Here is a 12,093-nt window from a genome sequence, read left to right as displayed (position 1 = left end):
TTTGCCCGAACAGGCCACATCCTCTCAACCTCAGTCACCTTCAGCACTCTTGCTGAGGAGACCCCCAAACCAGGCTGACTCCCAATTGAGTTTAAACCATTGTTAGGGAAGTTAAAATGGGGGTAGTCTTGTTCAGGCTTCAGAAGTAGGAAAGCAAGCTTCTGACTGACTGCTGACCTTGCCTGGATCCTGCCTGGACTACATGCCTCCCTGCAAGCACAGTAATTGTTGTTTTTAAGTCACTCAGTTGTGTCCGACTCTTTTGCAACTCCATAGACCGTAGCCCACTAGGCTGCTCTGTCTATGGGATTCTCCAAGCAAGAATACTAGAGTGGGTTGCCATTTCCTTCTCCAGGGGATCTTCCCAACTCAGGGATTGAATCCAAGTCTCTTGCATTGCAGGCAAATTCTTTACCATCTGAGCCACCAAGGAAGCCCAGTATGTGGATGTGTGTGCTAAGTCGCTTCAGCTGTGTCTGACTCTTTGCGACCCCATGAACTGTGGCCTGCCAGGCACCTCTGTCCATGGGATTCTCCAGACAAGAATACTGGAGTGGGTTGCCAATTCCTCCTCCAGGGAATCTTCCTGACCCACAGATCAAACCCATGTCTCTGTTGTCTCCTGCACTGGGAGGTGGATTCTTTATCATTAGCACTGCCTGGGAAGTCTCAATATGTGAATACACATTGCCAAATTGTCCTTCAGAAAATTGTGCCAACTTATGTGAGCATGTGCTAAGTTGCTTCAGCCACGTCTGACTCAAGACTACCAATGTATGGTCCTTGTATCCAATGTACTAGTATATCAAGTAGCTAGAAGACAGCGGGCATAGATTTGGCTTGAGGAGCTGGCTTGTCGCTCAAAAAGAGAGTCAGGCAACCCTTCCTTATATCCTTCTCCTCCTCTTTTCTGAACAGTCTGATAAAGGTCATCCATGACCTCCTCATGCCAGATTGTAGGGGCTCTTTTTCTGTCTTTTCTTGCTTAGTCACTTCCCTCTGTGGCAGCTGACACTGTTAACCATCCTGATCTCCCCTGGCCATCATTTTCTTACCAGGGCCATTCCTTCTCAGATACCTGTATAAGCTCCTATTCTCTGTGTCTTCAATGATGGTGCCTCTCAAGTCTTGACCCTTGACCTTCTGCTCTTCTCTTACTCTATGGGATCTGTCTGGAGGATCTTCTTAAGACACATGTCACCAGTTACCACCTACATGCTATTGCTTATCTTCTCTTAAACTGTGATGTCTTTCCTGACCTTTCATGATACATCCTCAGTTACCAACTAAAGGTTTTTCTCTGGATGCCCTGCAGGCATGTCAGCCTTGACAAGTCCAGAACTGAACTCATTACCAGTTTGCTCTTCCTCTGTATTTACTATCTTAATGAATAATACTGCCACTTATCTGGCTTCCCAAGCCAGAGCCCAGGAGCCAGCCTAGATGATCCCCCTCACTCCACCCCTATATCCATTTGGCAATCAGGGCCTGTCCAGTCTACCTTCTTTATGTTCCCTGTTCTCCCTCCTCCCATTGCCACCCTCACTGGGACCCTCTTTATCTCTACTCCATTGTAAATATCCTTTATTACCCATTTCTGTGTGTTTAGTTGCTCAGTTGTGTCCAACTCTTTGGGACCCCATTGACTGCAGCCTGCCAGGGTGCTCTGTCCATGGGGATTCTCCAGGCAAGAATACTGGAGTGGGTAGCCTTTCCCTTCTCCAGGAGATCTTCCCAACCCAGGGATGGAACCCACGTCTCCTGCATTTCAGGCAGATTCTTTACCGACTGAGCCACCTGGGAAGCTTACCCACTTCTTGGGCCTCTACTTCTCCTTCTCAGGATGGTATACTAAAGAAACAAGGGAAAAGGACACAATGGTGAGGGCATACTTGTAACCAGAAAGAACAGAGAGATAAACTGACTCTTCCATATGGGCCATGAGGACAGGGCTATTTACAGTTCTCTCTCTCTCTCTTTTTGAATATTATTATCAGATCTTAGTTGCAGCAAGCAGGATCTTTTAGTTGTGACATGTGGGGTCTAGTTCCCTGACCAGGGATAGAACCCGGACCCCCTGCATTGGGAGCACAAAGTCTTAACCACTGAACCACCAGAGAAGTCCCTCCAGTTCTTTCTGTTTACCACCAAGAAACTTAACGACAAAAGCCAAGGCCAGCCTGGTATCTCAGTATCAGTTCACCAGCCTTGGTTCCTGACTACTGACATTGTGTGTGCCTCTTTGGGTCACTGGTAGTCCTCGCCCGCCATCATCCCCTGGTCGTCTGAGGAATCTAGAGTGGAAGGTGTAGCATGAGGTGTGTGGGAAATGTGTAATCCCTTCATGAGAAGTAATTCTCCCACTTGTGGGTCCTTCTCACCAAATGAATCCCAAGAGGCATTAGGAGCCGCAGACACTTGGCTTTGTGGAGAAGGCATATCAAAAATGATGATCTTGTTATCTGAGTGGCCCACAGGGGCTTCCTGGCCCACATCTCTGAGAACATTCAGTTTGGAGTAGTACTTACTTGTGTGCATATTTTACGACTGCCTTTAAGAAACAAAAATTCCCCGATGCCAAACAGGGCTGTGCCTTATTCATCGCAGCCTATTTTTCTTCTCTGCACTTTTATCTGGCACACAGTGGTTGATCCATAATTATTGTAATAACTCATGTTTATAAGGTACTTGCTCTGTGCTGAATACAGTTCAAAACACTACGTTTTTAAAAAATTTTTGGCTGTGCTGGGTCTTCGTTGTTGTGGTTGGGCTTCCTCTAGTTGCAGTGTAGGGAGCTTCTTATTGTTGTGGCTTCTGTTCCATGTGGAGCATGGACTCTAGGGCACGCAGGCTCAGAAGTTGTGGCGAATGGATTTCATTGCCCTGTGGCCTGTGGAATCTTCCAGGACCAGGAATTGAACCTGTGTCCCCTGCACTGGCAGGTGAATTCTTAACCACTGGACCACCAGGGAAATCCAAAATGCTCTACATGTCTTCATTCATAAAACTCATTTATTTAACCCATGTAACAACACTGCCATCTTCACTTTATAGCTGAAGAAAGTGAGGCTTGGAAAAGTTATAGGAACTTAACCTGAAAATACAGGGGGAGTTAGTGGAAAAGCTGAGCTGAACCTAGGCAGTCTAGGAATCCCAACTCTTAACCATATCCAACAGTTTTCTTGGTAAAGGATAGATCAGGATTATATACCAGTAGCTGGGAAGGCTGGTGGTGATGGTAGAAGCTGTGACCATGGAGAGGGTGGTGGCTCATAAAGCCTCAGCTATCACAGGGACTTACCCCAGGAAAAGGAACCATGCAAACTGGGTTCCTACAGCACTTTGGTTGCAGGTTGGTTGAACCAGATCACCAGATTAAGGAAAGCGGGAATTCAGAGTAGACATTCTTTTCAAATCAAAACCTGGATCACTGGTCTGTTTCCCCATGATGCTTCTCATACTCACTGTGAAAGCAGAAGAAACTGAAATTGATTTCTAATGAAGTGTATCTGTTTCTGTCTTCTTGCATTTCCCCCTCTGTGTATCTGGTTGGCATTTTATCTTCCCAGTTGGATCGGAAGCTCTTTTATGATAGGGACATTACTTGAAGCTTCAGGGGTTCCCCATAATGAGTAACTCAGGGATAGAGATTCAATCTATATTTGCTGATTGATGGATACGTTAAGATTTGATTATGGTTAGAAAGATATGTTTAGCCAGACATTTCCAGGCTAGTAGTGTCTTCTTCTCCTAAGACAGACGCAGTGGCTATAGTGGGGATGAACCCTTGAACAGCTGCTGTGTGTTATGTTGTGATGACTGTGGAAGCTACTCTGGTTCCAGGCGAAAAAGAGTCCTGACCTTCTCTGATATCAGAGATAACCCCAACAGCTAAATTCTCCTTGGAATTCACATCCAAGCCTGATCTTTGCCAAAGCTGAGGGCTTGATATTGCTCTAAAGTTGGTGAAGAAGGACCTAGTTCTTTCCCCCTGCACTCTGGGGATGAGGAAGGCTGAATGGCCAAACACCTTTCTGAAAAATGACTACACATATAGATTTAGTGGCAGGCTCAGAAGGAAACAGATGTTAACCACTCATTCCTGATGTTGAGGTGAAAGCATCTAGAAACTTACCTGCTGGGATCACTGAATCTGTTCCCATCATGGATACTTTCTCCAGAACATTCCACTTCCTCCATTTTTCTCCAACATATCTTGACTTCCTCACCCACTTTACTTCCCCCTCATCACAGAAAACATATTTTATTGAAACTCTGTTTATAATTTGCATACAATCTAAAAAATCTAATCCAGAAACTCTAATTATCTTTGCATCCAATAATTATGACCTACACATGTGGCTCAGTGGTAAAGAATCCACCTGCCAATGCAGGAAACTCAGGTTCAATCCCTGGGTCAGGAAGACCCCCTGGAGAAGGAAATGGCAACCCACTCTAATATTCTTGCCTGGGAAATCCCATGAATACAGGAGCCTGGTGGGCTACAGTCCATGTGGTTGCAAAAGAGCTGGACAGGACTCAGCGACTAAACAACAACCACACAGGTTGAAACAATATCTTCAGCTGCTCAGTGATCGGTCAGAATGAAATTTAATGTCAGACGTCAATCTACTTTTAAAAACATGTTTAGTTGAAATGAGTTTTGTTCACAGCTTTTCTCTGTTCTTTTTTTCCCTCAAGGCTGTCACCTCTGTTTCCTTTACTTTATACTTTGAATCCAAATTTCTGATCATCTCTATTGTCCGCTTTCTCCCACCCACTTAAATAACGCAGTCTCCTCTCTTCTTGGAGCTCCCTTATACTTAGAAGTAAAGTTTGAAGGGAAACTAAACCAAGATGGCCTCCATCTGTAGCCACTTCAGTTGTAAGAATCAGCAATGCCCTGACATTTAAAATCCACTCAGGATGACAAAAGTAGGGATGTGGCAGTCAGGCTTCTGGTTCTGTTATCACCAACAAAGGATGACCCCTCTACTGCCTAATTTTCTCATTATTCATGCTGAAGGAAAGGGGGCTTTAAAAAATAGACTAATTTGGGATCAGCTTCCCTTGTGGCTTAGTGGTAAAGAATCTGCTTATAATGCAGAAGACTTGGGTTCGATTCCTGGGTCAAGAAGACTCCCCGGGAGAAGAAAATGGCAACCCACTCCAATATTCTTATCTGGGAAATTCCATGGACAGAAGAGTCTGGTGGGCTACAGTCCATGGGGTGCAAAGGATCAGACACGACTTAATGAGTAAACCACCACCACCAATTTGGGATCACTGGGAAGCTTTCTTTCTTTTTTTTTAACCTAGGTAGTTTTGTGACTCACTCAAGATAACTTTGTGTTTCATCAGACCCTTGAAACTAAAGACTGAAAGGATTAAAGAAAACCAAACAAAACAGTACAGCCTTCATAAATCTCTGACCAGTCTATGACTTTGGAGAGATTTCCTCACTGATTTAAGCTTCACTGTTTACACTGAAAGGAAGAACTAGCACATGACTGTAATGAAGCTTGTCCCCCACAACTCCCTCCCAGAAGGCAGGTAACTATTGGGTTTTCTCCCTAAACAGCGATTCTTGCTTCTCTGAAGACTACTCTGTCCTGTTCCAAAGGGGCTGAGTTGAGGCAGTCATATCTGTACAACAGGGGTCAGGGGTGAACATCCATCCAAGGTGAGCCAAGCAGGAGCTCCTTCCCACAACTCAGGGAATGAAATCAACGGAGAGACTCAGGGTTCCCTCGGGTGATTGTGAACTTGGTAGCCAGGTTCTCTGGTTTGTGCAATTGAGAAGCAGGAGCTGGTATGGAGAGAGAAATGATTCACACATTCAGAGAGGGGAGGAGAATTGAGAGAGAGAGAGAGAAGGAGAGCTTCCTGGTTTCCGCATAGCCTTGTACTTCATGACTCCAGTCTACTTCTGCATTTTTGCTCTTAGGTTCTCTGGAACTCCTTGTAGTTTTTGAACATATTTCCCATTGCTGGTTTGAATAGTTTTTTTTAGAGTAGCACTGACATATATATATATATATATATATATATATACATGCTTTATAATGTACATATATATGTATATATACATATATGGAGAAGGAAATGGCAACCCACTCCAGTGTTCTTGCCTGGAGAATCCCATGGACAGAAGAGCTTAGTGGGCTACAGTCCATGGGGTTGCAAAGAGTCAGACACAATTAAACTAACACACACACACACACATATATATATGTGTATACACTGCCATGTGTCAAACAGATAGTGGGAAGCTGCTGTATAGCACAGGGAGTTCAGCTTGGTGCTCTGTGATGACCTAGAGGGATGGGATAGGAGGAAGTGGGAGGGAGGCTCAAGAGGGAAGGGATATATGTATACTTACAGCTGATTCACTTTGTTGTATAGCAGAAACTAACACATCATTGTAAAGCAATTATCCTCCAACTTAAAAAAAAATACCCCAGGAAACAAGTTTTCAGGTACAGAGAAGATAAAATAAGAATAATAAAAATGGTAATTATTAAAGCCACCTCATGCGAAGAGTTGACTCGTTGGAAAAGACTCTGATGCTGGGAGGGATTGGGGGCAGAAGAAGGGGATGACAGAAGATGAGATGGCTGGATGGCATCACTGACTCGACAGACATGAGTTTAAGCAAACTCCGGGAGTTGGTGATGGACAGGGAGGCCTGGCGTGCTGCAATTCATGGGGTCACAAAGAGTCGAACACGACCAAGTGACTGAACTGAACTGAACTGAAAGTTGAAAACAGATGATTTTTAAGTTTTTATAATTCACAGCCAAAGAATCCTAATTGATATGAGTAGTATTTTCCTTGCAGGTATTTGATTTTAAAAATTCACATATTAGAGACAAGATTTGAATTCAAGCATACCACTAGTAATAGAGGTATTAATGGTAACATAAATTTAGACCTGCAATGCTCTTAGAGCTCATCATTTTACAGACGTGAAAACTGAGGCCTAGGAAGGCTAAATCCCTCTCCAAGGTCATATCTGTGTCTGAACCATGTCTCTAGACTCTTGACTCCTAGATCTTGGCTTTTTCCCTCATTCCCACTAACTTTGATTGAAATATTTTATTTACTTTCACAACTTAAACACTTAAAAAAAAATAGACTCTCAACTTCCATATATCCTTAGTCCTACTCTTTTGGATGAGACGTTGAAAATTGAAGATGTTAAATGACTTCAAAAAGACTGCACATGAACAGAAGTAGAACTAGTTTATTTACAGGCAGAAGGTTCCGTTCAATAGACCAGACTTCCCTGTCCATGCGTTCAGGCCAGCATTGATCCTGTTAGGTGGCAAATCCATCATGGCAGGGTTTTTTGGGTTATTCATCTACTCAACAAACATTTATCAAGTACTTACCATATTAAGGGACTTCCCAGGTAGCTCAGTGGTAAAGAATCCGCCTGCCAATGTAGGAGATGTAGGAGACTTGGGTTCCATCCCTGGGTCAGGAAGATCCCCTGGAGGAGGAAATGGCACCCCACTCCAGTATACTTGCCTGGAGAATCCCATGGACAGAGGAGCCTGGCGGACAACAGTCCACGGGGTCACAAAGAGTCGGACACCACTGAGTGAGTATGCACACCCGTACCATATTAAGGTGGGCACCGTTCCAGATCGAGAGATACAACAAGAGGTAGATTCAGTTGGTCAGCCTCTTGAGGTAAGTGAGCTTCAAGAGCTTTACCTGGTATATGTATATTTGGGGCTGCGGGGGGGACCACTCAGTGAACATGGAGAGTGTGTGAAGGTGACATTAGGTATACTACCAAAGGTGTGGGGTTTTCTGACAGTGTCACCAGAATACAGAATGCTGCCCAAAGCTGAGTGGGATAAGTGAGGGACTGACTAGGGACTGAGAGAGACAAACAACAGTCTACAATGCAGCTTTCTGAGGAAAACACGCTCACCTCTCATGCTCACTTCCTGGTCTGACTTTCCCTCCAGCTAGAATGTGGGTTCTTGAGGGTGAAGTAATTTCATTTGTTTATTTACTTTCTGCATTCCCAGCATACATCAGAGTGTGCTGGGGATCCAGTCAAGGGAGCTTTTAGTCACGTTAAGAAGTTAGACTATAAGAGGGAAGCCTCCCCAGCAAGACAATCGATCAATGAGTCTCAGCGAGATGAGCTGGAACTTGGGTGGTGTCCACCAGAAATCAGGTCTAAGGAAGTCTTTGCTTTGAGCCAGATATTACAAGCCCCTCCCCATGGGACATTTTTCTGTGATTGGGAAAATAAAGGAAGCTGTCTGGGGGTGAGGACTGGAATTGAATCTGCTGGTCCAAGGAAGAGATGTTCATGCAAAACTGGGATGCTGGGGGCAAGATGGTGGGTCTTCGTGGGTCCAAAGTGCTCTGAAGTAAAGGGGGGCTTTTGACTTGCTGTGTTTTTTAAGAAATGCCCCAGTGCCCCCTGGGATTGAAGGTACAATCATCTTGTTAACACTAATGAGGTATATTATCATAAGTGTCAGGTTAAGTAGTGAGATTTAAATTTTATTTCTTCAACAGGTTTATCTATCATTTTGATAGATCATTCATTTGTCCATTTGTTCATTTATTCAGTGTATCATTTATCCATTTATCAAGGACTTATACTGTGATGGGGAAGGTTGGGAAAGACCCAAAGACACATGATTTTGCCATTAATGACAGCTAATGAAAAACTGTTGGCTTTTCCTACCATTCTTGGCCATGATGATAACAAGTGGCCTTTGGAAATTAAAAGTTACAGAACAGAGTCTGGCCAGTTGCACAGATAATTCAACAGCAGTAGGATTTAAAGACCAATCAGTTGGTCTGGATCACATTTCCAAGGTCACTAGGAGTCCTAAAAACCTATGTATAATAAGGTAAGTTTTTCATTAATCTATTTTTATTTTATGGTGCAGGAGATTGGTTGAAGCTGTCAAAAAAAAATCACCATTGAGAATGTTGGCTTGGCCAAAGAATACTAGGACACCTCAGAGAGGTCACCCCAGGAGAGGGGAGGAGGGTCCTTGTCACAGCCTGAAGGGTGGTGTCTCACCATTGATCTTTGGCAAGTTGTGCTGGAAAGGGCTGGTCAGAGTTCCAAAGTGCAATATTATATTTCCAATTAAAATGTAAAAACAAACCTCTTCCATAAAACACATTGGCTTCAGCCCTGGGAAGTGACTACAAAGCCTGCTGCTGATTGAGAAAAGCTGAAAGCAGACACTGTAATTGATAAAGAAGATAAGTCAATCTGTGTCCTTTAAAGAATAATGAGTTCCATTTTTCATCAAAAAGATCTCCCTGTGCTGAAGAAACATTCTTTCAATAAATCTACTTAATGGTTTCCCCTCTAATGATATATAACATGGCAGGCCACCCATCATTTGCAATGCTAATTCAACCCAAAGGAAACCCAACCAGTTCCCAGGAAAGGCTGCTGGAAAACCATCTAAAGGGAAAAATTCGAAAGGCCTTTTGGGGCTCCTCAAGTAGGTAGCTGGATGGGAATTTGAATACATAGAGTCTCACTAAACTTGAAACTCGATGCAAATGTCCATCCACTACCCCCACGGCCACTCCTGTGTGCTCACCTCCAAGGATGACTTGTCGGAAGGTTCCAGAGTAAATACCTCAGATGCTTGGGCTGTGAGAAACGATGAGCTTTGTTTGTTTCCTGAGCTCATCCATCTCCCACAGCCCGGCCAGCCTTGGTGGTGTTGGGACCGTGGGCTGTGGGAGGCACTTTATGGCATTCGGGAAACTGAAGATGTGTTTTAAAGATCCTGTCTGAGTGATGCTGACAGGGCATGGTCCCTGCCCAGCCCAGAGCCAGAGCCTCAGGTGCTGAAAGGCCTAGGGGGAAGGAGGGGCCTGCCCCCTTTCCCAGGGTGTCATGTAGGACCCTCCTCACCTGGTGCCAGGCAGCAGACTTATTGTTTGACCTGGCTGATCTTTGTGAATCCAAACTTTACAAATGGGCTGTTATCTCCACCAGGGCCCAGACTTTAGGGAGCAAAACCTATTTCCTCTGAGGGCACCCAGCCCTCTCGATGCTGGCGGACTTCCCCGCCTGGGAGTCATTAAGAACAACCCTCCAGTGATTTCCTTCTGTTGCTGTTTGTTTATCCTCCAGTCGCGTGTGAGTCAGCCAGATCATGACTTGCGGTGGTTTTGCTTGTGAAACCTTATATAATTCTAGGCCTATTGTCACGTTGGGCCGAGCAGTTAGACCATAGAGTGTTTTCTCATTGCACAACGTTGGCAGATCAATAGGGAGAAAACCTGAACAATGAGGTGACGCTGGCTGGTCAGGAACCCAGCTCCGAGTCACCCAGGGAGGCAGCCCTGCAGTTTCGCAGAGGCAGCCTGGTAGCAAGAGAAGCCTGGATGTCCCCTACTGTCAGCACTGTGCAGTGACGGGGCCCGCCTTCGGGACGGGTGACACTGGGGTGACGTTTCAGAGAGGAGAGCGAAACAAGGAAAGAAGAACAATGACCACGCTTCACACAGAAACCGACCACATTTTTTTTTTACTGCGTTGTCTTCACCCTGGATTCCAACATGCTGGTCCAGAGTGTGGCTGGCAAGACCTCTGTGGATCCTCTGACTGGCCTTCCTTCCCCGCCGTGTACATTACTGCTTTTGATACCACTCCGTGACCCAAGTGCAGAGGCAGTTATCAAAGAACACTTTGGATGCAAACAGTGAGCAGCTTACAACACATGGATGGGGTGGGAGCGATGTCCACCACGAACGTGGAATCCACAGAAATGGCTGGAGAGGCAAGACGCCTCCTCAGTGGCTAATAGGATGATGGCGTTCAAAACCCACAACTGGTTTTTGTTTTCTTTCTGAATTCCTGGCGTCTATTGAAACCAGTTGTTCCTACCCTTATTTCATATGTGTAATCACAAGTCTGACCTGATTTCCACCATGGTTGTTGGCATACATCTTTGAGTGGTGCACCCTGAAGTTATTCATACTGATATAGGATGAAGCTTACAAACATCTGCATTGAAAGAGAAACTGGGGTGACTCTATATGAAGACAACGACCATCACATTGCACAGCACATCGTTGGTTAATCTTGGAATCGTCAGGCATTATTTAAAACGAGAGAGAATAGAAGCGAACACAAGTGCCACGAGAAAACAATCCTAACAACAGAACCGAACCCAATTTCTCTATTCATCATTGAAAAACCAAACCCGATTTCTCTAACACTTTTCATTAATTGTTATTTTAAGCTCCAGTAGCAGGATCGGATTTCTGCTGCCTCTGGGCAAATGAGTTATGATCTGATCTCAAGTTCCAAGGGAAATGCTCAAAGTTTTATTTTCCCCCAGTTGAATAAACAGTCCTATGTCTATTATCCCTTGTGTTAGAATAGTGTTGTCTTCACATAAGACTCAAATCATGGTATTAGTCATTCATTTCCTTGAACACAGACACCCTCATGCGTGCTGACAGGTTTATAAGGATGCGGTGGCAGCGCGGTTATGGGAGCTGCTAGATGACCGACCTTGATTTCTTGCAGTCCTGAGCGATGGAGCCCGGGTGTGTCTGGTTATTGTTCGCTTTCTCTCCCAGATGCTGGGCTTGTCTGGAAGATTAATACATTAACAAGAGCTGAAGGTCCAGGGTTGCACATCTTCAGACATGTTTATTAGCAGATGGCACACAGGATTCAAAGGTCACCACAAAAGTGACATTTTAAAGTGAAACAACAATATTTATGTTCAGATAGTCTACTGATGAGATCATGTGGAAATGGTTTTGATTAAATTAGCTTATAAATGGTTGCCAATCTATAGACAACTTAAAATGCCACGTCTGTTTACCAAATGTTTTCTTCTCACGCTCTCACCCTTTAAATATTAATGACCAAATGCTGTTTTATCTTGGTCGGCGTGGGGGGGTGGATAAGCTTTTTTTAACTGTAAGATCTGTATATTTGGTTTTGACTTCCTGGGTTATCTGACTTTTCCTTTTTTTTTTTTTCATTCTAAAAATGTTATCTCCTGTATGAGTTCTGAAGTCTCACCTGCTATTATTCCTGCTCGGAAAGAATTTGGATTCCAC

General features: G+C 44.4%; 1 protein-coding gene across 46 annotated transcripts in view; it reads right to left on the bottom strand.

Annotated features, from left to right (window-relative positions):
* Window positions 1-10,524: 10,524 nt before the first annotated feature.
* STAU2 (staufen double-stranded RNA binding protein 2) overlaps window positions 10,525-12,093 on the bottom strand; it is a 303,762-nt gene continuing 302,193 nt past the window's right edge. For all 46 annotated transcript variants that reach the window (XM_086336528.1, XM_086336515.1, XM_086336526.1 and 43 more), the window contains one exon: window positions 10,525-11,614. In XM_086336528.1, coding sequence (XP_086192654.1) covers window positions 11,521-11,614 — 94 coding nt within the window. In that variant the 3' untranslated portion in view covers window positions 10,525-11,520. The remainder of the gene's footprint in view (window positions 11,615-12,093) is intronic.

This window comes from Bos grunniens, chromosome 14 (assembly GCF_055505025.1).
Source record: "Bos grunniens cultivar Pamir isolate PY7600 chromosome 14, Bosgru_T2T1.0, whole genome shotgun sequence".
Taxonomy (NCBI): domain Eukaryota; kingdom Metazoa; phylum Chordata; class Mammalia; order Artiodactyla; family Bovidae; genus Bos; species Bos grunniens.
The sequence above is the reverse complement of the archived record's forward strand: the minus strand, read 5'-3'. Positions and strand labels throughout refer to the sequence as shown.